This window comes from Xyrauchen texanus, chromosome 50 (genome assembly GCF_025860055.1).
Source record: "Xyrauchen texanus isolate HMW12.3.18 chromosome 50, RBS_HiC_50CHRs, whole genome shotgun sequence".
NCBI lineage: Eukaryota > Metazoa > Chordata > Actinopteri > Cypriniformes > Catostomidae > Xyrauchen > Xyrauchen texanus.
Genome location: NC_068325.1, coordinates 21,984,424 through 22,012,229, shown reverse-complemented (window position 1 = coordinate 22,012,229; position 27,806 = coordinate 21,984,424). Strand labels below are relative to the sequence as shown.

The following is a 27,806-nucleotide window of genomic DNA, read 5'->3' as shown; positions in this document are numbered from 1 at the left end:
CGTCACATCACTAGTGGATCATGCCTTTCCCTTTGTCAACAGGACTCCGTTCTTTTATTCGGATTACGGGTTTATCTGGATTTCATCTTGACGTTCTTCATACATCATCTCAGTGACTTTCAGAACAGGTTCGTAAATTGGTTTATTTAACGTAATCGGGATTCGATCACGCTTTTATAATAAGATGGACTACTGAAAATAGTCATATATCACAGAGCACAATACATGTTTAAGATTGTTTTCTTTATATGTAGGAATGATGTGTCATAGATGCAGTTTTTATCATTGTTTTGATGTCACATATTGTGAATATGGATCCTATTTTCACGTCGGGACTGTGGCAGTAAACTATAACAAAACAGGTCCCCAGAACGTCTTCGTATAGGGTCCTTTAGACGTCAAAACAACATTCGGGGACCTTTAAGGGGCGTTCACTACCATCAACGTCCTCTCGACGTCCTTTCAACCATTGAAAATCGATCCAAATGATTAGCCTATATATGTAATAATGCATCAAACACACCGCAAGTGCAGTACATTTTAGTTATGCAAAATATACATTTACAAATACATACAAATATTTAGAGTAAACTTTGTTCTGCAATACATAAATCTCTAGTCTAGTGTAACAAGTGCCCTCAATGTGGGTTGGAGCAATGGACCAGTTTCTAGGTTAGTAGAGAACAGAATAAATTCCTGGTAGTAAATAAATCACACCACAAGTAAGGAAGATTTCTCAAGAAAATTATATTGTGATTGGACAGACATATAAACAACATAAATCAGATCTTATAAATAAAACAATAAAATATATACCAAAAGAAATAATTCTCAGTGTTGTCTCTGGTTTTTGCCTCTTATTCTCTTTTTAAGTTGTATTTCCTTTTTTTCTTTTACAATTGAATCTATATTATTTTCTTTACCTCTGTTCAGACATAGATTATAGCACAATTCTTATTTGATTTCACCTTACTTTGGAAACTTCTAGATTTACGTATCTTTAATTTAGAATTAAAGGGTTTGACACTATTTAAATCTAGTTTTAAACCTTCTATATTGTTTTGACAACCCAAATAATTTCTCAAACAAAACAATAAAATATCAGATAACCACAATTCAATTTCAATTTAAACTCAGATCACATGAAATGATAAAAGGAAAAAACAAAACGAAACCAAAATTCACATCTGTCTCACATTCAATAGTATTCAATGAACAATACCCGTATTAGAACTATTTGTATAAATTGTCTTCTGAATATTATCCAGAAAGTGCTTTAATAAAGTCCCGTGGGTGAGTGAAATCAGATCAATCCTACCAGTTCAGGGTCGAAAAAGAATGTCTTCCCGCTTGGAAAAAGGTGATGTCGATAATGCAACGAAAAGGTCCTCGCATACAACAAAAAGTCTCGTCCCAGGCTCAGATATCAGCGTTCAACGATATGGGTGGCTCGCCATCTCAAATCCATGAGAGAAATTTCCATCTCAAACAATAAACCTGACCAAATCCTGAGTTTTCACAGTTTGTTAAACACTTCAGATTTCCGAGAAGATTCACAATCGTCAAACATCCACGATTAAATGAGCAATCATCACTCTTTTTAATCCCGTCTGCATCAATCTCATCTCGTGTTCGGCGCGTCTCTCACACTTCCGCAAATCATCAGCTTGCGTCATACACAACGTGCGTGCTTACGTGTAATACGTCACATGTTCTGCGCTCAATTATCATACTTATTATTTTTATTTTGGGATAGTTAATTCAAAATGTTTATTAATAGATCGTTTCAACTTTTAATGAAAACTATAATTATTAGAATATACAATTATATTGTTTATTTATTTATTTATTTTGCACCACATTTAACATGGGTTACACCCTCCCTCTTTAAATCCACGCAAGTCCCTTTGCGTTGTGATGATGCCTTCTAATCAGTGTTAAGGCCTATATCTTAGGGTGTTTAAACGATCTGGGTTGCTCTGCTAATGTTTCAATGAAAGCTGTGTTCAACCCTTGCAGAAGAGATTGAATAATAGATATCATGGGATTGCCTAACTCAGGGTAAGTCAATCTTTTGGATCTTTGTCTCACTCTTTTGGATTTCCTTAACCTACTTCCAGCTTCACATCCATCTGACTCTGTATCTTCTTCAGGTGTTTCCGATTCAACTGGGTCCACTCTGTCTCCTTCCACTGGAATATGAGGTATGGATTTTTGATTTTGTTCTGTGTTAGTGTTAGTTTCATTCTCCCTTCTGAAATTAGCAGGATCATTCAAACTTTGTTGCTCTGTTTCAGACAGACATATCCTCTCTTCCAACCTTCCCCTTTCAGGTATCACATCACTGTGCACGGAGACTGGTCCAGAAGAAGACTGAGTTTCAGGTAAGTATTCTGGTTCAGGTGAATATTCCTCATGTATACTTTCAATGATGTTGGCACTGCCAAGGTTTGAATTAGGTTGCATCTGGGTAACAGGTTCAACATTTCTGAAAGGAATTTTTCTTGATGCTCTGACAACATCAAACTCCTTAACGAATCTCACTGGAGTGGGTTTGGAACAGGGGTCAATTTCTTGCTCCAGATAATCATCGTCCTCTCCATCATAATCCAGACATTGCTCTGAACTCTCTGGTTCTTCCTCATTTACTTCTCTCTGAACTGTTCTCCCTCTTTGTGACTTAAGTACCATTTTTTCGTCCTCCACAGAAGGTGACAAGAAACCACATGGCAATAATAAGTCCCTATGGAGTGTCCATGAAGGTCCCTCCTTTCCTTCTGGTTTCACGGTGTAAACAGGAAGTTCACCAGCACGATTCACCACAATGTATACTTCAGAATCCCATTTATCAGCCAATTTGTGCTTCCCTCTGAGACGCACATTTCTGACAAGAATTCGGTCACCCACATCAAGTGAAGACTCTGTCACTCTTTTGTCATACCTTGTCTTGTTCCTTGCTGCAACCTTTGCTGCATTCTTTCGAGCAAGCTCATAACTCTCCTGCAAATGAGTTTTCAAGGTTTTCACATACTGGGAATGGAACTCATTACGGCTGTTATTCACAGGTACTCTAAAAGCTGAGATCTATTGGCAATCTAGGCTGCCGGCCAAACATCAACTCATATGGGGTAAACCCTGTAGTTTCATGTTTAGTGCAATTATATGCATGCACAACAGGCTTCACAAAATCTCTCCAATGGTTTTTGTCTTTGTTTCTCAGAGTACCCAGCATACTCAACAGCGTTCGGTTGAACCGTTCAACCGGGTTTCCCTTGGATGATATGGTGTGGTTCTGACTTTCCGAATACCAGCAATCTCACACAACTCTTTAATAGTCTTGCTCTCAAAGTCAGGCCCTTGATCACTATGAAGCCTTTCAGGTACACCATAGTGCACAATGAAGTTTTCCCAAAGGCTCTTTGCGACTGTCTTGGCCTTCTGATTTGGTGTAGGGATCGCTACAGCGTACTTCGTGAAATAATCAGTTATCACCAAGATGTCCTTTGTATTGCTACGATCTGGTTCCAAAGACAGGAAATCCATACATACCAACTCAAGTGGTCTGGATACTTGAATATTCACTAATGGCGCTGCTCTCTCAGGTGGAGTCTTTCTGCACACACACGGTTGCATGTCTTGATCTTCACCTCCACATCTGTAGCCATCCTCGGCCAATAAAAACGGGCTCGAGCAAGATCAAGGGTTCTTTCCATACCCATATGACCCATATTGTCATGCAGTTGTTCCAGAACAATAGGCCTCAGATCCTTTGGAAGAACAAGCTGGTAAGTAGTATGCTCACCAACCACTCTTTTCCTATAAAGAATACCATCCTTCAGCTCTAACTTTTTCCATTCTCTCAGAAAAAATTTGAGTTCTGGTAATTCTTTCCTCAGTACAGGCAATGACGGTTTCCCTGATTCCAGTTGTAAGACAACTTCCTGTATTGCTGGATCAGCTCTTTGCTTATCTTTCAGCTCTTGCTCTGTCATTTGAGGAACTACTGGAAATCCCTCAAAGCATTCATAAGTCTCAGGAATCGCCTCTGGACTCGCAGAAAGGGACTCAATCAAAGGAACGTAATCACCGCCCTCAGCTGTGCGTAACAGATGTTTATCGCTGATAGCTTGGACTACATCAGTGGGGACCAAGACTGAATTCCCTCCTCAGGTAAGTGGTGTAAAGTGAACTGACGTATGCGCTCCTGCTCTTTCTGTGATATCTCGTCATTGGTAAGCATTCCATGAGGGCGTCTTGACAGCCCATCTGCATCTAGGTTACTTTTTCCCGGACGATATTGAAGAGTGAAAGAAAATGTGGACAAGGCGGAAAGCCATCTGTAACTTGTCGCATCCAGTTTTGCAGATGTCAACACATAAGTTAACGGATTACTATCTGTGACCACTTTGAAATTGCTTCCATACAGGTAATCAGAAAACTTCTCAGTGACTCCCCATTTCAGGGCTAAGAACTCGAGCTTGTGAGCAGGATAACGGGCCTCACTCCTTGAAAGCCCACGGCTGGCTGAAAGCAATGGCTCGCAGTTCTCCCCTTGCTGCTGGTAAAGTGCAGCACCTAGCCCGGTGGTGCTAGCATCGGTGTGCAACTCAGTACGGCAGTGTGGGATCAGCAAATCCCAAAATGGGTGCTGTGGTGAGTTTCTCTATGAGCGTGTCAAAAGCCTGTTGACAACTTTCTGTCCATCTTCCTCCAAAAGGCACTTTAGGACTCAGGTAGGACGTACTCTTGCTCTTGCTTTCACAGTTCTTGCGGAGAGGTGGATATCTGGCAGTCAAGTCATTTAGTGGCTTCAGCGATCTTCGAGTAATCTTGGATGAAACGGCGATAATAGCCAGAAAACCCCAAGAAGGAACGTAACTCTTTGAGGGTTTTAGGACTTGGCCAGGTTTTAATGGTCTCTATTTTCTGAGGATCGGTTTCACACCATTCCGTGATACTATATGTCCTAAATACCTAACAGAGGTCTGGAGAAATTTACATTTCTCGACTGAAAGCTTCAATCCGTACTCTTTCAAGCGATTTAGGACATGCAAAAGGCGGATTTCATGTTCTTCTAGCGTCTCAGAAAATATAATCAAATCGTCCAGGAATACCAGAACTTCAGTGAGGTTAATATCGCCCATACACTTCTCCATAAGGCGTTGAAATGTACTGGGAGCGTTCGATTATCCCTTGAGGCATTCGATTGAACTCCCAGAATCCAAGAGGACAAACAAAAGCTGTTTTGGGCTTGTCCTTTTCCTCAACTTCAATCTGGTAATAGCCAGATTTAAGGTCGAGCACTGAAAACCATTTAGATCCACGGAGTGCCGAAAAGGCTTCCTCGAGATTTGGCAGTGCATAAGCATCCTTTATGGTCTGTGTGTTCAATTTGCGATAATCGATACACAGCCTCACATCACCGTTCTTCTTTTTGACAACCACAATGGGTGACTGAAAAGGATGATTCCGATTCCCGGATGATTCCAGCCTCAAGTAACTCTTCCAGATGTCGACGGACTGCTTCAAAGTCATCAGGATGTATAGGTCGGGTCCTGTGCTTGAAAGGAGTATTGTCATGTAGCTTGATGCTGTGCTTCACCTTGTCAGTTCATCCGACATCGAAATCATGCATAGCAAAGACTTCTGACTGGTCCCTTAACTTCTGGGAAATCCTTTCCTTCCATTCGTTGGTTAGCGGAGAGTCGCCAAAATCAAAACAGAGTTCCTTTGTAAGTTTCTCTTCTCCATTGGAGGACTTGTCTTCCTTTTGAGTGCTCTTGTTCGAGATTACTCTCTGTATGGCATGGACTTCTGCAATTACACTCCTTCCAGGAATGGTAATATCATGCTCAGTCTCATTTCTAAGCACTACAGAGACTTTACGAGATGGATGCTTAGGTAAGTCAAGAAGACAGCTCGCAACTAAAAGTCCTCCAGGAACAGAAGAATGAGAAGGGGTTCCATCACTACCCACTTATCCGTCACCTGTCCCTTTACACTCACAACTCCCTCCATGACAAGATTCTGCCCTCGTGGTACGATAGTGGCATCAGCGGTGGGGAGTCTGACAATTCCTACGTTACTGTTTACTCTCTGATTCCGTCGATATTCAATCGTTCTCACCACTGTCTTATAACCAAATGGGATGAATTTGCAGACAGTGTTATTGGCTTCAAGATGCTTCCCATATGCCAAGTCTAAAGTATTGGTACCTATGAGCACTTTTGGCTGAGCAGTACCACTTGTATCCGGGATAACCAGCATAGCGTCGACACTTCTACAGTACTCCCAAGAAAATCCTCAGGGAACTTGACCCTCATTTCTACATACCCCAGATAGGGTACTACCTGTCCATTTGCAGCCTCCACTTCCAGAAGATTATCCAGAGGGATTATACCTAGCTCAGGCAGAGTTCGTTCATGATAGGATTTTGAAATTGTTGTCACTTGCGACCCTGTGTCCAGGAGGCAGGAACATAGTTTTCCTTCTATGTACACTTGAGCCGTACACTTGGCCCCTATCAGCCCCTTTGGGAGGTTAGCCAACTGACCTCTGCTGTCGGAAAACTCTGAACTACCCCTTCTTCCTGTGGATCCTTTGAGACTAGTTTTGTATATGGTAGCCCTTGTACGTCTCGCTACAGGGGCTAATTCCAGTTTAAAGACTCTGAGACCCCTTGGCACTGTTGGCGGTCCCACAGACTCTGCCGTTCCCTCAGCTGCTTCCGCTTTTCGTTCACTAAAGATGGGTTTGGATCGTTCTCGCAACCAGACACGATATGTCCATCTTCGCCACAGCAGAAACAATAACCTGGCTTAGGTCTATCTAGAGGCTTTGGGACAACAGCTGAACCAGTGGGCTTGAAGTAAGCTTGTTTAGTCTCACGGTCTTCTTTTTGCTTTCGAGGCTTTTGGGATCCAAGCTTTGTGAACTGGCTCTGAAGTTCTGCAATCTGTTTTTTCAAGTGGAACACATCCTCACTCTCCATCTGTTTGACCTTCTGCTTACTGAGCTGATTTTGAAGTTTTGTAACTTGCCGTCTTAGTTCTGCAACCTCTTTCCCTCTGATGCTGCAACATGATCCAAGTCAAAAGAGCTTGTGGATACAACGTTTGAGCTGACTTTATGTCGATCAAGCATTCAGATGCTGACGCATACGACTCTCTTTGGCGGAATGTCGATCTTCTTCGCTAGCAACTGCAGAAGCAGTTCAGGAAATGAAGGTGGACTTCCTCGTCTAGCCTCGAGCTGTAGGTTTGTTATCAACGCTTCGTTCCAACAGCCTCGACAGAACTGTTTCAAGAGCTGTTTGTCAGCCTCAGCACTGGAAACGGCACCTCTTTTTATCGCTTTTAAGAGAGCTGCTTGTAAGCTTGTAGATACAAGGAAGGCTTTTCAGCCCGTATTTTGCAAAGTGTTCAAGAACCTAGCAAAAGATCGTCTCCATCCTCAACTGCATCAAAAGCGGAATCCAGAATATCGAGGTATGCATTAGGTAGAGCTGTGGCACCAAGGTGCCTCACAATTTCCGATGCTGGAGGTAACAAACTGTCTAATATTTTTCTGGATCGGTGTAAATCAGAAGAGAAGGATCTTGGAGAATCAGTTCAACACTCCCTCTCCAAGCATCATAATCAACTTCAGTGGTTGGACGTGGACTTTTTCCAGAGAACACTCTAAGTCTGAAAGGTGCATGCATGTGGGAAATTCCCTCACTCTTTATTAGATGTTCGACTACCACACGCTGGATCTCTGGTGGATTTACATCAGTCACATCAAAAGCTGACGTTTTCTTTTCGAAGACCATTGAATGTACGGTCTCAGGGCTTTGACACCCCTCTACCCTTTTCCCTTCGTTGAATGAGTTAAGAGGATCACGCGTGAGAGTGCCAGTCCCAGAGGAAAACTCTGGTTCGTTCACATCTGTTGCGATTTTAGCACATGATGTAGTGGCTTGAGATAACTGTTCTTGTAGAAGTTCCTCAAAAGTTTTCCCACTAATTGTAGCTAATTTCTGCAGCTCAGCAAAGTAACAGGCGGTAGCTTGCTTGGTTGCTGCTGGCAAGTAGGCACGTGACAAGAGTGATATGACATAAGAGACGTTATGAGAGCTTCTGAAAGTGTAAGGTAACAATGGCTCAAGGGTTACAAGGGCAGAACAGCTTTCATATTCTACTATAACGTCTCTGTGATAAGGCGACTGTGAGACTCTCACGGGAAGCAGGACAGGAAACAAAGGTTTCAACAAAAAGGGTAAGGCTTTAATTGCCGTATCTCTTCCAATAATTTATACACCAAACATATAATAACACAAGCGCACTGGGTTGGTTTGTTCTGGTCGGGGGCTCCCTCTGCTCTGAGGCTGCTGGCTTTTTAACCGCTCTCCTCACTCTACTGCAATTAGAGACAGGTGTTAGTCATAATTTGGCCCAGGTGTGAGCGCCCTTACCGCTTCTCTCTCCCGGACGGGCGCTTGACCACGCCCCCGCTGCCACAGCGACTTTGGGTCATCTACTCTCAGATGTCTACTAACACGTCCGTGTTTGTTTAGAAATTCGACTAAGTCTTCGTCACAATCTGTGTCAGTCAACCCACGAACTATCACGGAGTTCGCAACTTTAACATTCTCAGATTCAATGATATCCATGTTTCTAAGGACTAACGAGACCTTAAATTTGTATAATCTTTTTTTTCAGGAACTCATTCAGGATATATTTACTACCACTGTTCTCCTGGCTGGCTCGCCAAGATTTATGTAACAAGTGCCCTCAATGTGGGTTGGAGCAATGGACCAGTTTCTAGGTTAGTAGAGAACAGAATAAATTCCTGGTAGTAAATAAATCACACCACAAGTAAGGAAGATTTCTCAAGAAAATTATATTGTGATTGGACAGACATATAAACAACATAAATCAGATCTTATAAATAAAACAATAAAATATATACCAAAAGAAATAATTCTCAGTGTTGTCTCTGGTTTTTGCCTCTTATTCTCTTTTTAAGTTGTATTTCCTTTTTTTCTTTTACAATTGAATCTATATTATTTTCTTTACCTCTGTTCAGACATAGATTATAGCACAATTCTTATTTGATTTCACCTTACTTTGGAAACTTCTAGATTTACGTATCTTTAATTTAGAATTAAAGGGTTTGACACTATTTAAATCTAGTTTTAAACCTTCTATATTGTTTTGACAACCCAAATAATTTCTCAAACAAAACAATAAAATATCAGATAACCACAATTCAATTTCAATTTAAACTCAGATCACATGAAATGATAAAAGGAAAAAACAAAACGAAACCAAAATTCACATCTGTCTCACATTCAATAGTATTCAATGAACAATACCCGTATTAGAACTATTTGTATAAATTGTCTTCTGAATATTATCCAGAAAGTGCTTTAATAAAGTCCCGTGGGTGAGTGAAATCAGATCAATCCTACCAGTTCAGGGTGGAAAAAGAATGTCTTCCCGCTTGGAAAAAGGTGATGTCGATAATGCAACGAAAAGGTCCTCGTGATACAACAAAAAGTCTCGTCCCAGGCTCAGATATCAGCATTCAACGATATGGGTGGCTCGCCATCTCAAATCCATGAGAGAAATTTCCATCTCAAACAATAAACCTGACCAAATCCTGAGTTTTCACAGTTTGTTAAACACTTCAGATTTCGAGAAGATTCACAATCGTCAAACATCCACGATTAAATGAGCAATCATCACTCTTTTAATCCCGTCTGCATCAATCTCATCTCGTGTTCGGCGCGTCTCTCACACTTCCACAGAATCATCAGCTTGCGTCATACACAACGTGCGTGCTTACGTGTAATACGTCACATGTTCTGCGCTCAATTATCATACTTATTATTTTTATTTTGGGATAGTTAATTCAAAATGTTTATTAATAGATCGTTTCAACTTTTTAATGAAAACTATAATTATTAGAATATACAATTATATTGTTTATTTATTTATTTATTTTGCACCACATTTAACATGGGTTACACTAGAGTTTATTGAGCAAACCAACAAACCCGAGATGTCAGCTGAGATCTGACTGTGACCAGACCCTCATCGTTTATACAGTTTTTTATCTGATATTACCTCATGGGTATGCCCCTCCATTATTTTTTGGTTGTCAAGGACAGCGTTCTCCACCATTATTTCACAGAGCCTTTTATTACTTTTTAATAGTGGAATCCTGGCTTTTAGTCCCTTTCTATTTAAATAAACTTTTACATTTATTTATTATAAAAGTTTATATTGTGAGTAAATAAAATATAACAGTCCTGAACATAATAAGGTCACTGATTCTGAAAAGAAAGGATAAAACATAGTATCAAAGACACACACATAATAGACTCATGAATATTAAGTTATTAACATTAATAATTGTGGAAGTTTCTCCATGGGTTTCACCTGCCACCAACGACCCATTTTTCCTTAGCATTATCAATAATTGCAGGTACACCACCTGATCCCTGAAGGGGGCTGTGGGAACCTTAGGCATATAGCCTGGTCGGGGTCTCAGGATCACGTGAGAATCTGCCAGACCGAATTCCAGGCAAGTGTCGCTTGATGAATCGCAACCTCTTGATGGAGGTGAGCGCAATCAGGAGGGCCATCTTTAAGCTCTCGACTGAAACTCGCGGCGGCCTGGGCAAGCATGGCGGTCAGCTCTGCATCGGCCTCAGACTAGGTGGGCAGACCCGAAGATGGCAGCCCAGTCGAGTCCTCAGCGTCTGACATCGCTAGTGTATGCTCTGATGCAGCAATCGAAGACTCATCCAGCTTGTGGGCCCTGAAAGAGACGTCAAACTGGCCGTGAGGCGGGTTGGTCTCATTTCGGAACCGAACGGGGGCAAACAAGTGTGCATTAGAACGGTTGGACAGTCGAACATTAAACTTTGTATAAATAATTTTTGATTGAAGAAAAATATTTATCTTGTATTTTTTGAGTTTCAAGCTGTACACCGCTAACAGTTTATAATTTTTTATTGTTAATGATTAATTATTATTCATTAACGATTGTTAATTACGTTTTTTTATTTTTTATTTGCAATCCTAGGTTTACCCACTAAACGAATACGTCTTTAACTGAAGCAGGCAGTCAGTTATTTGATTCAGAATGAGTTCGAACAAACTAGATATACTGATACACACGATCATAAACTAAATTAATCGGTCATTAAACAGGAAGCGCGTGAAAGTGTTGCTCGATCGGTTAGGTACTGCTTGATTTTATTCGACATTGGATTTGACGTAGGGTTATTGGCACATCCCCTTGACACCAATTCTCCATGCTGTTTGGATTGCACCAATTTGTGTTGTCCCCAAATTGACAAAACTGTGGCCACAGACCGGGGGCGCAGATGGCTGTCACCGACTTCCTATCCAGAAATGGGTGGGGGGGGGGTTAGGCAGGCCGGATGGGTCCCCGGCCTGAGTCGGGCAGTGGGGATATGTGGCAGAGGGGGCGTGGTCGAGCATCCATCTGGAGAGAAAGCGGTAAGGGCACTTGCACCTGAGCTAAATTATGTCTAAAACCTGTCTCTAATTCCAGTGAGCATGGGACGAGTGGCATGTAAAGGCCACGCCACCGCCAGATGGGAGAGAGAGAACAACACGAGTGACCAGTGACTGCCGTGTCTTATTGAGTGTTTTTATGTTATTGTGAAGTTCGCATAGTGAAGTTTGCAGTACACTTATCTGTTTAAACTGAGAAAAGTCTAGTCAAGTCGTTCTTGTTTATGTTTTGTTTTGTTCACGTTTATAGTTAGGGTTTCTGGTTATAATAAATACAATTTATAATAAACTGCACTTGGGATCATCACATCATCATTGTCATCATCGTATTTGTCATTACCAGCATCTGCATCATTACAGAATACCTCACCACCAACCATGAACCCAGCAGTCTGACTCCTGCACCTACGTCAAGGGAATCGATTGTTGGAGGATCACAGAAGTGCCCCACGTCGTGGTCGACGAGCCAGCGTCCCCGCCTGCCGTGGTCGACGAGCCAGCATCCTCGCCTGCCGTGGTGGACAAGCCAGCATCCACGCCTGCAACGAGCCAATGCCCATGCCTGCCACAGCCAACGAGCCGCAAGCCTCGTCCGTCCCAGAGCCTGCGCTGCCAACTTCGGCCTCCTGGAGGAGGAGGTGGAGAAAGACTTTTGTTTCCAAGTCTACCCAACACGGGTCGTTTCCAAGTCTCTGCCCATGTACACGACCATGGATGTTGTTTCCAAGTCTCTACCCATGTACATGACCATGGAGGTGTTTCGAAGTTTTCGAGGTCTTCCACGACTTTGTTCCACATCATGCATGCCAGATTCAGCTCCAGGCCATGTCACCGCCATGCCAGAGTCAGCTCCAGGCCATGTCACCGCCATGCCAGAGTCAGCTCGAGACCATGTCACCGCCATGCCAGAGTCAGCTCCAGGCCATGTCATGTCAAGCCAAGTGTAGTCTAGTCAAGTCGTTCTTTTTTATGTTTTGTTCACGTTTATAGTTAGGGTTTCTGGTTATCACGATTTATAATAAACTGCATTTGGGTTCATCACGTCATCATCGTCTTTGTCATTACCATCGTTAGCATCGTTACACCTTTAAATGTCTGTTGTTTTTCTCACAAATACACACATGCAAAACACACTCTGACATCCATACCAACACACCTGCACAATTTTAGCTGCATCATTTATTCAATTGGCCTGCAGTGCTCTATAATACAGCAAACAGCATGTATTTGTTTTATAGGCTAAACATCAGAAAAATGGCGCTGTCTGGTGGAAAATATGGAAAATGTACATTTTGATCTCGGGGCTCCAGAAAGAAAGCATAATCTCATGAGTTCATGATTTAATGGCACTGGGATCATATGTTGTTTTAATGGGTTTCAATGGGGACATTTTTTTTTCCTGAAGGTCCTGAGTGTAACTATGAACACTTTGTGTTCAAAGTGTATTATAGATGTATTATAGGAACTGAGGTTGAAATATCAAAATTCCCCCCAAAATACACACCTTTGGCAAAATGTATGCCGTTGACACAGCCAATATTATCGAAAAAATTCAAAAGACAAAAATGTCCCGAAGGTCGCACAAGGATATGCGCTAAAACAATCATACAATAATTTACTGATAAATGCTGTGAATTTTCCCATCAGTCTACAAGAAAAGATCTGCATCCAGACAAACCGAACAACTAAAATCAGTAATGATGGAGTTTGTGAAAGAGGAGAGTGAGATCATGAGTGATCCAGAAGTCTGCAGAATTAAACATGAAGATACTGAGGAACTAATAGGTTGGTGTTCATTCTTGATTCTTCATTAATGATTCTGAGATACATTAAGGTCTCATATTTGGTGGTTGTTATCTGAACTGTCAAATAACCATATTTGATATTAATAACATAACATAATTAATAAGCACATCAACAATAGCATGAAAGTAGATACTTGAATCTGTGGCTTCACTTTTCTGTATGCATGATTGTCTCCATTTGAATGTAATTTTGGTGATTTCATGTGTTCATTGTAGACCTGATGGAAGTGAAGGAGGAAAGTCAAGAGCTGGAAATACTTTCACAGACTGAAAACAAGTTCACACAGAAAAATACTGACAGAGCAGAAGCCAAAAAGTCTTTCACCTGCAGTCAGTGTGGAAAGAGTTTCATACGCACAGGACACCTTGAGGAACACATGAGAATCCACACTGGAGAGAAACCATACAAATGTAATCAGTGTGGCAAGAGTTTCAGATATAAAAGACACCTTAAGGAATATATGAAAATCCACACTGGAGTAAAGCCTTACACATGTGATCAGTGTGGAAAGAGTTTTGCATATAACTTTAAGACGCACATAATAATTCATACTGGAATAAAGCCTCACATGTGCGATCAGTGTGGAAAGAGTTTCACATGTAAAGCAATCCTTAAGAAACACAAAATAATTCATGCTGAAAATAAACCATACACATGTGATCTGTGTGGAAAGAGTTTTTTACAAAAAGGAGCACTCGATGGACACATAAGAGTTCACACTGGAGAGAAACCGTACACTTGCAATCAGTGTGGAAAGGGTTTTGCACAAAAAGTAGTACTCGATAGACACATGAGCATTCACACCGGAGAGAAGCCGTACACATGTGGTCAGTGTGGAAAGAGTTTCACTTGGTCAAAATGTCTCCGTGATCATCTGCTCTCTCACACTGGAGAAAGACCATTTTACTGTGATCAGTGTGGTAAAAATTTTATTCTGGAATCAGCCCTGAAGAAACAACTGAAAGTTCATACAAAGGAAAAGCCATATTTGTGTTCTGATTGTGGAAAGAGTTTTGCAAGAGTGGACCATTTAAAAAAGCACCAGAAAACACACACCGGTGTGAAGGATCATGTGTGCTTTCAGTGTGAAAAGACTTTTATCACAGCTGGTTTGAAAGTGCACATGAGAATCCACACTGGAGAAAAACCTTACAAGTGTTCACACTGTGACAAGAGATTCACTCTGTCATCTCACCTGAAAAGACATGAGAAGATCCACACTGGAGAGAAACCGTACCACTGCCCTCCATGTGGGAAGAGTTTCATCCAATCAACCACTTTATAAAAGCCAGACTACAGTTTGCAAGTGCACATGGGGACAAAGATCTTACTTTTTGGAGAAATTTCCTCTTGTCTGATGAAACAAAAATGTAAAAGTTTGGCCATAATGACCATCGTTATGATTAGAGGAAAAAGGGTGAGGATTGCAAGTCGAAGAACAGCATCCCAACATTGAAGCACGAGGGTGCAGCATCATGTTGTGGGGGTGTTTGCTGCAGGAGGGACTGGTGCACTTCACAAAATAGATGGCATCATGAAGAAGGAAAATGATGTGGATATATTGAAGCCACATCTCAGGACATCTGTCAGGAAGATAAACTCAGTCGCAAATGGGTCTTCCAAATGGACAATGACCCCAAGCATACCTCCAAAGTTGTGGTTAAATGGCTTGAGGACAACAAAGTCAAGATATTGGAGTGGCATCACAAAGTCCTGACCTCAATCTGATAGTAAATTTGTGGGCAGAACTGAAACACCGTGTTCGAGTAAGGAGGCCGACAAACCTGACTCAGTTACACCAGTTCTGTCTGGAGGAATGGGACAAAATTTGAGCAACTTATTGTGAGAAGCTTGTGGAAGGATCCCCAAAACATTTGACCCAAGATAAACAATTTAAAGGCAATGCTGCCAAATACTGACAACGTGTATGTAAACGTCTCACACACTGGGAATGTGATGAAAGAAATAAAAGCTGAAATAAATCATTTTCTCTACTATTATTCTGACATTTCACATTCTTCAAATAAAGTAGTGATCCAAACTAAAAGAGGAGGGGTTGTCTCAAAACTCTCAGAGTGGATCATGTTTTCCCTTTTGTCAACAGGGCTCCGTTCTTCATACATGGATTACTGATTTATCTGAATTTCCTCATTGAACATTTCTGGACTGTGACGTTCTTCGTGGATCATCTCAGTGACTTTCATAACAGGTTAGTTCATTCAAACCTGCTTAGGTACTCCCAAACATTTATTTAACGTAATCAGGGTTAGACCCGGTGTTACCATGTCTGCTTATTACATGCAGATTTGGGCTTGTATTTTTAATGAAGTCGCTCATAAATATAGGAGGTCGCGGGTTGCGTTTTTTTGGGATTGTTGATGCTTGGACTTCCAGAGCAAAATAAATTGCAACCATTAGCAGCTGTCAAATAAGCCCATATACTGTTCAAGCTGCACTTTACATCAGTGGTGTCAAACGCACATCCAGTGGAAGAGTCAATTGGCTTATCCATTAATACAGATTTGATGTTACCCTGCAGTTTATTTTTTATCAAGCCTTAGTTTTTGATCACACTTGATTTCACCTGGCTAAAGTCAGGGAGGCCACTCTTTTTGACCTATGAATTTCCATGTCTTTTCCTCATTCAAAACAACTGACTCAAAAGAACGATTCACTGACAAATGAGACATCATTATGGATTGGCAAGTTGTACTGTACACAAGCAATTTCAAGCTCATTAAATATTTAGAGAAAAACGGTACATATTCATTATAGATTTGTAATATTTTAATATTCCTATGATCTTTTCAGGTTTTCAATGACAGGAATGCTTTAAAGAGCAATAACATTAATAATAACAATAAATAATTGAGTGTCAGTTATTAAAGAAATACAAAGTTGATTCAGGTTTTTGACTCTTGAAGAACATGTGCATGCACTGTGTGTAAAAAACAAGATTGAACTATCAGTCCGCATAACGTGACATTTAGTCCAGACGGGCTAATATCGATCTATTCTTCTGATCAATGATTAAGACCTTGAGATCCTCCATGTGATCAGAAGGCACTTGTACATGTTTGAGTATAATTCAATTGGAAAGCATCACAATCTATTTAACATTTGATAAACATCTGAAAATATAATTGTTATGTTCCTGTTTGCTCCAGTTCTTTGCTTTTGCAACTGCCATTGTTTTTCAATTAAAAACATTTGTATCTTTTTCTTGTCTAGTCTGTGTCTTGTGTGAGATACCTTATTAACATTTCGAACTGGCCTTCAAGGACTCAGCAGAAATGGGTAGCCTATTTTTCCTATCTCCTAAACCCAGGTGTTTGATTGGGGACCATCTGACCCATCACAAATGGCTCTGTATTCCGTGTGAAGAGGAGAGGGGCATGTGTGTATTCGCCAGCGAATTCCTCCTTGTTGCGGACGGGCTAGATTACGATGATTCCACTCTCAAGGGCCTTTATAACACCAGCCTTGAGAGTCCCCTGGGTGCTTGGGAGATGAGAAGTCTGGTGACCTTGTCGTTCGAGGGGTTTGTGAGCTACTTGTCCTACCGCACTGGATTACCCCAACTATGGACAACCCCCCCTGAAATTGACAATGCCACCATGTTTCTAGTGAGCGATGCAGGCGCCAGACATCCGATGATTCCTAAATAAAGAAGGAGAAAGAGGAAGTGCCTGTTTTCTTTTTCTGAGCCCATCACTGACCACCAGGAGGTGGCTGATCCCGCCGCCGACCGGATGGAGGTGGTGGCCATTCCCGCAGTAGTGCTTACAGCTGTCCGGAAGAGGAGGAGCTGCTGTTCCCCAGTCGCCGCCAGCGCTCACGGCCACAGAGGCTGTTCCCCAGTCGCCGCCAGTGCTCACGGCCACAGAGGCTGTTCCCCAGTCACAGCCAGTGCTCACGGCCACAGAGGCTGTTCCCCAGTCACTGCCAGTGCTCACAGCCACAGAGGCTGTTCCCCAGTTGTTGCCAGCTCCCTCGGCCATGGAGGGCGTTCCCCTGCCGCTGTCAGCTTCCTTGGTCATGAAGGTCATTCCACTGCCAGCCCCGTCAGTCACGAAGGCCATTCCCCTTCCGTTACCAGCACTCCTGGCCACAGAGACCGTTCCTCAGCACTCCTGGCCACAGAGACCGTTCCTCAGCCACTGCCAGCACTTCCATCTGTGGAGGTTGGTATGCTGGCCCAACTTGCCAACTCTCGCCTCGCTATCATCCTCCTCTGTGTGTCTGGGCAGTGGTAGTGACTGAAATCTCCCCTTCAGCTGTCGCTGACCCTAAATTCTCCGCTGCAGCTGACGATAACTCTGATATCTCCCCTGCAGCTGCCGCTGACACTAATCTCTCGCCTTTGGCTGCCGCCGACCCCGAAGTCTTCCCTGTGGCTGTTCTTGACCTCTCCCCAGGGGCTGTTACCCTGCCTGACCTCATCCCTGTCCTAAGCATGCTGAACTCTGACACTCATGTTTCATGTCTCGTTATTTCTGGTCTGGGTTATGCATTGCATTGTTTTTACTTTTCAGTGTGCACTCTTGTCTAGACTGTGTCTTGTGTGAGAATACGTGGCTTGCCTTATTGGCTTTTGTCTTGTTGTTTTTTGTGCATATAGTGCATATAGCTATCATATCATTCTGGCAGCATCTGTTGTTTGTGTGAATGTGTGGCTTTGCTTTGGGTTCTCATTGCCTTGCAATCCTCTGTCTTGAGTGATGACTCCACCCCTTGTTTGCCCTGTTATTAGTTGCACCTGCCCTCCTTGTTAACCTGTTTGATTTCTCTCCCTATTTAGTCTCCTCATGCACTCTGTCCTGTGCCAGTTCATCTTGTTACCTCACCAGTCTGTTCCTGTCGGTTGTGTTCCTTCTCTCTGTCTGTCCCAGCCCTAACTGTCTAGAAGACTATTGTCCTGGACTGTGGGTCTCCCTTACGGGGTAGTTTTAGTACACTATAACACAGATTTTTGCTTTCTTTTAAAAAAAAAAGTAGGAATGAAGATAAATTCATTTTTGTGCCAATCAACATTATACCACAAATGCTGTCGATTGAGCTTAACTTGTACTGAACACAGAACATTCCCAGCGATTTTCCCAGCAAAACAGACCTGTTCCCTTCACATGAAAATCAGTCTACAGGCTTTAATAGGCAACCTAGGAAGTCTGTGAAGGGCTAATTTATTAAGTTAAGTTACAAGCCATTCACACATTGGCAAAAAAATAGGAACATTTCATTAAAATGGTTACATACTGCACCTTAAGCTCCTTTACACCACCAGCGCTTCCATGAGAGCATAGCACTTCTGGCACATGAGCTGCCATGTTGTTACAGAAATCATCATGGAGAGCATAGACAAGATCTTTTTTTCACTTTATGCAAATGATAATTGACATTCTTGAGTGACTACCAATGAGAGTGAAGACAGTGGAGCTCACATTATCTGCCTCCTGGCAGACTGGAGATGAGTGCAAGCAAGACGGAGAAGTATCAGCATTGTGAGGGATTTTTACTTGTCTGTAACAATATGCATAGATATAATAAAATAATAATGCATGAAAAGCATGTCAGTAACTGTGTCTGCATTTTGAGTGAGTTTGATTCATCCATTCATAATAGACTGATTATCTTGTTAATGATTTAATGAACCGAACACTGCTGCATGTTTTATAAAACACACTACATTGCAGAATGTATATATTTATAGGTAAGAGAACTGATTCCTTGTCAAATTGTAATGATATCTTAATTTCACCGTTATTAGGTCTCATCTGTGATCTTTTTACAATGAGAGCCTACTGCAGTGGTGTGCGTTTAAGTGGGATTTTATCAAAATAATCACAAAAAATGAAAAAACTTTACTGGCTCACTTGTAATAGTTAAACGAGGACAGAGAGGATATATGCAGTATTTTTTCTTTAAATAAATATTGAGAAGAGCATGCTATGGATTAAGGTGTGTGTCACGGTCTTGTCACCTTGTCAGGTTGGGATTCTGCCTGATGGGACTGTGACTGTATTGTCTGGTCTCGTATTTTGTGTACCCTCTTTATGTGTGCGCATGGGTCCAGTTGTTAGTTACCACTGTGTGCAAGTTACCGCCATGCGCTCTCCAGTGATGTCATGGTCCTGTCAGGTTGGGTTTTATCTGACGAGGACCATGGCATCATCGTCCTCTGTCTGTCTTGTGTTTCGTGCCCGTGCTTTGTGCGGGCGCATGCGTCTGGTAGTTGGATACCGCCATGTGTGAGTTACCGCTGTGCGCCCTCGGTTGATGTCACATGTTGACATGGTTGATGTTTTATTACATTTGCTAATTGGTGTAACCAAATAACTACACTGATGTTACAAAATAATTACCTTTGGTGCCCCCCTGCCCACCCTCCAAGATCTGTACATCTCCAGAGTGAGGAAGTGTGCAGGTAGAATCACTCTAGACCCCACACACTCCTGCCCACTCCCTCTTTGAACTACTGCCCTCTGCCCGGAACTACAGAGTACTGAGCAGCACCAGGACATCCATGCACAAGAACAGTTTTACCCTCAGTCCATTTGCCACATGAACAATGACTCCCCCTAGTGGAATAATGTACACATATCACATGCGCATAAGAAAATTCACATATTTCATTCAATAACTGTACATACCCCTTGCCTTGCACATATATTGCCACTTGCACATGTACTGTACATGCACCATTCTGTGTTATTTGTCCTATCTTTTTTGTATGTCTATTTATACTCTTATCTTGTTATATATTCTCTTATATATTCTGCGTCTCACTGTAATGTTCTGTGTGCACTTGTTTCTCCTATCACCCCCCCAAAAAGAAAGATCCTAGTGTATCTGAGCACACTTGGCAATAAAGATGATTCTGAATCTGATTCTGATTTGGATGCTGTATTTGCATGTGTGAGGTTAAAGCAGAGATTGTTTAGGAGAGATGGGCCACTTCTGTTCAAATGAATGGGAGAAATTGGAACGCCCAATGGTCAATGGATGTAGAACAGAAGTCCCGCCTTACAGGTAAAAGAACCAATCACCTTTTATATCCAAACATCGCCTGTCAATCAACTCAACAACGTGCATGCGCATTAGCTATACGTGCAGAGAAAATTGCGTGTTTTAGCGTAATCTGCGGTACAGAAGCACAATTTATGATAGCAGTATTGTCAAATATTACTGCTGATTTGAAATATTTCCTTTGGTCGTAATCTTGATCAACCGTTGGAGATTTCGGTCTTTCTCCATTCAAGTACATTGGAGCTGCACTGTCATGACCGGAAATAACCACCCAAAAGTGTTACAAAGACAGTGGACCAACTTGCTAGATAAAAACTTTGGTTAAAGTAAAAATAAGAAGTAAAATTACAAACGTTAGTAAAGAAAACGCTGCAGTCACAAAATAGTTCACACGACTAATGGCTGTCACTTTGTTTTAAGAGGTAAATATTCATGATTTTAATGTTTTATAGTTTAGATATTAACAGTATGAGGAACATCGTTTGATATAAAGCCTGTTAGATTTATTTCGTGTGGATTAAATAACAGTATTGATGATGTTTCAGTCACTGTCTGTTCATCACCAGCAGGTGTCGCTGTTCATGTACTTTTTAATTTATAATCACGACTATGAATGAATACAAGCGTCCTGTTGACTGTATACTGACTATTTGTTTCTAAAGAGTTGATATGACTTGTTTCATAAACTCTTTCTTAGAAAATTATTTGGTTATTTTACATAAAAAATAAAACATTTAGGTTCATTTAATTTCCACAGAATACAGTCAGATCTCTTCTAATTATTCTGAAAGTCGTGTTTCATTAGTGTCAAGACTAACAGAAATAAAAGGCCCATCAGGCTGAAAAGACTCTTTATTTCATGTCAATAGTTCACTGTTTTCATCTAATTCATCATGGTAATGTGTTGAGATCTCTTGTAAATTGCCACAGAGACACATTTCATTTGTGCAAATAGACTGAGGTAAAAGTCACCAATTTTGATTTCTAGGAGATATAAATCTCCTCACTGTATTTTATTTGTCTGTAATTTTTTATTCTTCTATTTGTTACCTTACAAAAAATAGATAGACGTTAAACCTGGCACGATGCATTTTCATGTGCATCAAGTTTAAATATGTAGATGTGCAAAAGAGAGGCAAAACAAAATAACTACACCGGCACAGAAGAGGAGAAAAATGTCGATAAAATATATATATTTAATTGTGAAGCCAAATATAAAGTAGATTATAAAATTTTCACACTCGGATGACACCAGTTTTAATTTAAAACTCAGTTTTGACCAAAGAAGAGTTACTACATTTTACATTTGCAGGGTGGTACGGTGGAGGGCATTGTTATATTTTTTTACCCAGTTTGTTTTTGTCTTTTCAACACAAAAAAGGGTATTCAATCATGTCATATTCATTTATTTTACTCTGTTATATTTTACTAGTCACTCTGGCTACAATGGCATAGATATTCATCTCCTCACATTATTTATTTGTACATTTAATTTGTCTTCATCTTTTTTTTTTTAACTTTTTTTTTTATTCTTACAATTCTTGTTCCCTAGCAAAAATACTACAAAATATATGTTTCTAAACGTTTAATATTATTTATTAGTTATTTAGTGTCTTTCCAAACAGCATTGTTTACGAAGGGTAAAAACAATGATTTTGATCAAATCAGAGGAACCCCATACAGACTGATAAATCACCTACACTGTCACTCTGGAGAAAAGCCAATAAAACTGAGACATTTTAATGTGAAATGAGACTTGAGGAAACATCTGGAAGGAGAAACCCTTTGTGTGTTCTGTGGAAAGTGTTTTACACGGCTGGACAGTTTGAAAGTGCACCAGAAAATACACACTGATGAGAAGGATCATGTGTGCTTTGAGTGTGGGAATAACTTTATCACAGCAGCTATTTGTATCCGCATATTAAGATGTTTGATCAACACAGTGTACTGTCGCTTTAAGAGGCGCGTTCTCTCCTCTCGGATTAGGCGGGAAGAAAAATAAAATAAAGGAGGAGTTTTCCCTCAAATCTCTCAGAGTGGATGGATCATGTTTTCTCTTTTGTCAACAGGGTTCTGCTCTTCTTTCATGGATTACTGATTTATCTGGATTTCATCTTCAACATTTGACCGGATCCTGGACTGTGACGTTCTTCGTAGATCATCTGAATTTAATAACAGGTTTGTACATTTGTAATCTGTTCGTTCCCGTCGCTGCTGCAGTTAAAGGAAAAAACCCACAATTACTTTCCAAAAGAGGAAAAAGTTAGAGAGCGATACATTCTAACATTCAAATGAAAGATGTCAAATAGTGATATTTTTGTTCATAAACGATTCAGTATTTCTAGTTCACTGACATCTCTCCCATTTGAAGTCAATGAGCTCTAGTTTGAAGCGTGAGAATACTTTGGTGGATTTTCTTGCCTGTAAAGACTGACGATAGCACGAGCCAATAGCATTCTTGTGTGGGCTGTAAATCAAGTACATCATTGGTTTGACCAAGGGGTGTTAATGATGAACAAATGACCGATTATTCATCGTAAATGGATTCATCTTCTTGATCGTTGATTAATAAATGAAGCACAAATGCGTTCAGTAATCATGCCAGCATATGGAGATAAGACGGTTTATACAGTCATCCACCGCTAGAGGGCGCACTACGCTTCCGCTTGCGCACTGCACGTGACGTTCTGTCCAAAACACAAAAGTGTTTCCGGAACTTTCTTGCTTGTAAAGATGAAGCGGGATCAATGCAACGACAGAACGTTTCTCTATAAATGAACATTATGTTTACGGCATACAGCATGATAGTGTTTTAAAGTACAGCATGACAACAAGCAGTGTTGATCCGCCGGTTAATATCTACAATGTGAGAGCTTTAATAAACCCGAATATGCGTGTATATCTTCTAATAAGTTATTATTAACTGTAATACATTAACAGTACATTTAAACTCACATACTCACATTTTAAGTGTATGATATTTAATCAGTGGGCTACGTGCACATAATTTAGTGTCTGACAGGTAGGACAGTCGAACGTCAAACTTTGTATAAATAAGCTTTGATTCAAGAGAAATATGCCTCCTTGTTTTTTTTCCTTTCAATCTGTACTTCAGTTACAGTTTATAATTATCTTGGTTAATGATTAATCAATTGTTATTAATTGTCAATTAAGGATTTTTTGTTTATTTGCAATCCTAATTTGACCCACTGAACAAATACGTCCTTCACTGAAACAGTCAGTCGCTCATTTGATTTGAACAAACTAAATATACTGATACACACGATCACAAACTAAATGAATCAGCCATTAAACAGGAAGCTCTGCTGCAACTGAATGGATGATTTTTCTGATTGGTTATAAAGAGCATTTTATACAGTATATGTTTTATTATATAATGTACATGCGCTAAAACAATAATACACTGATAAATGCTGTGAATATTCCCATCAGTCTACAAGAAAAGATCTGCATCCAGACAAACCGAACAACTAAAATCAGTAATGATGGAGTTTGTGAAAGAGGAGAGTGAGATCATGAGTGATCCAGAAGTCTGCAGAATTAAACATGAAGATACTGAGGAACTAATAGGTTGGTGTTCATTCTTGATTCTTCATTAATGATTCTGAGATACATTAAGGTCTCATATTTGGTGGTTGTTATCTGAACTGTCAAATAATAAATAATTTGATATTAAAATAACAGGATTAACCTTTAGCACATCAACAATAGCATGAAAGTAGATACTTGTGTCTGTAACTTTGCATGCATGATTGTCTCCATTTGAATGTAATTTTGGTGATTTCATGTGTTCATTGTAGATCTGATGGAAGTGAAGGAGGAAAGTCAAGAGCTGGAAATACTTTCACAGACTGAAAACAAGTTCACACAGAAAAATACTGACAGAGCAGAAGCCAAAAAGTCTTTCACCTGCAGTCAGTGTGGAAAGAGTTTTGCTGAAAAAAGAGCACTTGAAGGACACATGACAATCCACACTGGACTGAAACCTTACTCATGTGATCAGTGTGGAAAGAGTTTTGCACAAAAAGGAACCCTTACATATCACATGAGAATTCATACTGGAGAGAAACCGTACACATGTGATCAGTGTGGAAAGAGTTTTGCACAAAAAGGAACCCTTACATATCACATGAGAATTCATACTGGAGAGAAGCAGCATACATGTGATAAGTGTGGAAAGAGTTTTGCGCTAAAAGGAAACCTTACATATCACATGAGAGTTCATACTGGAGAGAAACCGTACACATGTGATCAGTGTGGAAAGAGTTTCTTAAGTGCAGGACACCTTAAGGAACACATGAGAATCCACACTGGAGACAAACCGTACTCATGTGATCAGTGTGGAAAGAGTTTTGCAAAAAATGGAAGCCTTATACATCACATGAGAGTTCATACTGGAGACAAACCATACACATGTGATCAGTGTGGAAAGAGTTTTGCAAAAAATGGAAGCCTTATACATCACATGAGAGTTCATACTGGAGACAAACCATACACATGTGATCAGTGTGGAAAGAGTTTTACACAAAATGGAAACCTTACATATCACATGAGATTTCACGCTGAAAAGAAACCGTACACATGTGATCAGTGTGGTAAGAGTTTTGCACAAAAAGGGAACCTTACACATCACATGAGATTTCACGCTGAAAAGAAACCGTACACATGTGATCAGTGTGGGAAGAGTTTTGCACAAAAAGGGAACCTTACATGTCACAGGAGAATTCATACTGGAGAGAAGCCGTACACATGTGATCAGTGTGGAAAGAGTTTTGCATTAAACAGAAACCTTGTGTATCACATGAGAATTCATACTGGAGAGAAACCGTACACATGTTATCAGTGTGGAAAGAGTTTTTCACAAAAAGGAACCCTTACATATCACATGAGAATTCATACTGGAGAGAAGCAGCATACATGTGATAAGTGTGGAAAGAGTTTTGCACTAAAAGGAAACCTTACATATCACATGAGAATTCATACTGGACAGAAGCAGCATACATGTGATCAGTGTGGAAAGAGTTTTGCACTAAAAGGAAACCTTACATATCACATGAGAGTTCATACTGGAGAGAAACCGTACACATGTGATCAGTGTGGAAAGAGTTTCTTAAGTGCAGGACACCTTAAGGAACACATGAGAATCCACACTGGAGACAAACCATACTCATGTGATCAGTGTGGAAAGAGTTTTGCACATAATAAAAGCTTTAAGATGCACATAAGAATTCATACTGGAGAGAAACCGTACACATGTGATCAGTGTGGAAAGAGTTTTACACAAAATGGAAACCTTACACATCACTTGAGAATTCATACTGGAGAGAAACTGTACACATGTTATCAGTGTGGAAAGAGTTTTGCACATAATAAAAGCTTTAAGATGCACATAAGAATTCATACTGGAGAGAAACCGTACACATGTGATCAGTGTGGAAAGAGTTTTGAACAAAAAGGAAACCTTACACATCACATGAGAATTCACGCTGAAAAGAAACCGTACACATGTGATCAGTGTGGGAAGAGTTTTGCACAAAAAGGGAACCTTACATATCACATGAGAATTCATACTGGAGAGAAGCCGTACACATGTGATCAGTGTGGAAAGAGTTTTGCACAAAAAGGAACCCTTACATATCACATGAGAATTCATACTGGAGAGAAGCAGCATACATGTGATAAGTGTGGAAAGAGTTTTGCACTAAAAGGGAACCTTACATATCACATGAGAGTTCATACTGGAGAGAAACCGTACACATGTGATCAGTGTGGAAAAAGTTTCTTAAGTGCAGGACACCTTAAGGAACACATGAGAATCCACACTGGAGACAAACCGTACTCATGTGATCAGTGTAGAAAGAGTTTTGCAAAAAATGGAAGCCTTATACATCACATGAGAGTTCATACTGGAGAGAAACCGTACACATGTGATCAGTGTGGAAAGAGTTTTACACAAAATGGAAACCTTACACATCACTTGAGAATTCATACTGGAGAGAAACCGTACAAATGATATCAGTGTGGAAAGAGTTTTGCACGAGCGGACAGTTTGGAACAGCACCAGATCACACAGTGGTGTGAAGGATCATGTGTGTTTTCAGTGTGAAAAGACGTTTATCACAGCTGGCAGTTTGAAAGGTCACCAGAGAATCCACAATGTAGGAAAAACCTTACAGGTGTTCACACTGTGACAAGAGATTCACTCTGTCATCTCACCTGACAAGACATGAGAAGATCCACACTATAGAGAAACCATACCACTGCCCTCCATGTGGGAAGAGTTTCATCCAATCAAGTCATCTACAGAATCATATGAAAAAGCTTCATCCACAGTTTTCAGGGTGAACACTTGTTCATCGTGTGGATTTAAATCAAGTTTTTATTCTTGCCAGTATTTCTACTGTATGAATTGTTAAAGTGTAATTTAATGTGTTGTTTCATTTATTCCTTTAATGTGTTGTATAGAGTGTGCTGCTGATTCTACAGGAAATTATGAGAAATGAAATATTCTGAACAAATCTAGTTTTAACTTCTTCAGATGATTTTCAATGCAGTTAATTTGAGAAAACATTGTATAATATTTCTATTATGTCTATAATGTGTAGACTCAAAGATACACTAATTAAAATGATCCAAATTAAAAACAGTTTTAGTACTTTTGGATGTTGCATTTGCATGTGTGAGTTTAAAGACAATATGAGAAGAAATAAAATTACAAATGTTAGTAAAGAAAATGCTGCCGTCACAAAATAGTTCACACGACTAATGGCTGTCACTTTGTTTTAAGAGGTAAATATTCATGATTTAAATGTTTTGTAGTTTGTCTAAGCACCAGGTGTAGTAGTCTAAGCACCATAACTGGTAATCAGAAGGTTGCTGGTTTGATCCCCACAGCCACCACCATTGTATCCTTGAGTAAAACACTGAACTCCAGGTTGCTCCGGGGGGATTGTCCCTGTAATAAGGGCTCTGTAAGTTGCTTTGGATGAAAGTGTCTGCCAAATGCATAAATGTAAAAAAAATTAAGTATTGACGATGTTTCAGTCACTGTCTGTTCATCACCAGTAGGTGTCGCTGTTCATGTACTTTTTCATTTATAATTCACGACTATGAATGAATACAAGCGTCCTGTTGACTGTATACTGACTATTTGCTTCTAAAGAGTTGATATGACTTGTTTCATAAACTCTTTCTTAGAAAATAATTTGGTTATTTTACATAAAAAATAAAACATTTAGGTTCATTTAATTTCCACCGAATACAGTCAGATCTCTTCTAATTATTCTGAAAGTCGTGTTTCATTAGTGTCAAGACTAACCGAAATAAAAGGCCCATCAGGCTGAAAAGACTCTTTATTTCATGTCAATAGTTCACTGTTTTCACCTAATTCATCATGGTAATGTGTTGAGATCTCCTGTAAAT

At 40.3% G+C, this 27,806-nt stretch overlaps 3 protein-coding genes and 1 pseudogene across 4 annotated transcripts in view; all 4 read left to right on the top strand.

Annotated features, from left to right (window-relative positions):
* On the top strand, positions 1-27,524 carry LOC127641356 (zinc finger protein 850-like). Its single transcript, XM_052124320.1, has 3 exons — positions 1-128; positions 13,179-13,316; positions 24,185-27,524. Exons 2-3 carry the CDS (start codon positions 13,229-13,231, stop codon positions 26,395-26,397), a joined length of 2,301 nt encoding a protein of 766 aa, XP_051980280.1. The 5' UTR covers positions 1-128; positions 13,179-13,228; the 3' UTR covers positions 26,398-27,524.
* LOC127641369 (zinc finger protein 850-like) overlaps positions 4-27,806 on the top strand; it is a 205,898-nt pseudogene continuing 178,095 nt past the window's right edge.
* Positions 15,494-27,806, top strand: part of LOC127641360 (gastrula zinc finger protein XlCGF57.1-like) — a 60,522-nt gene continuing 48,209 nt past the window's right edge. Inside the window, exon 1 of the mRNA XM_052124328.1 lies at positions 15,494-15,546. The gene's annotated coding sequence lies outside the window, so the exon portion shown is untranslated. The remainder of the gene's footprint in view (positions 15,547-27,806) is intronic.
* Positions 22,498-27,806, top strand: part of LOC127641357 (gastrula zinc finger protein XlCGF57.1-like) — a 70,940-nt gene continuing 65,631 nt past the window's right edge. For both annotated transcript variants that reach the window (XM_052124322.1, XM_052124324.1), the window contains exon 1: positions 22,498-22,541. The gene's annotated coding sequence lies outside the window, so the exon portion shown is untranslated. The remainder of the gene's footprint in view (positions 22,542-27,806) is intronic.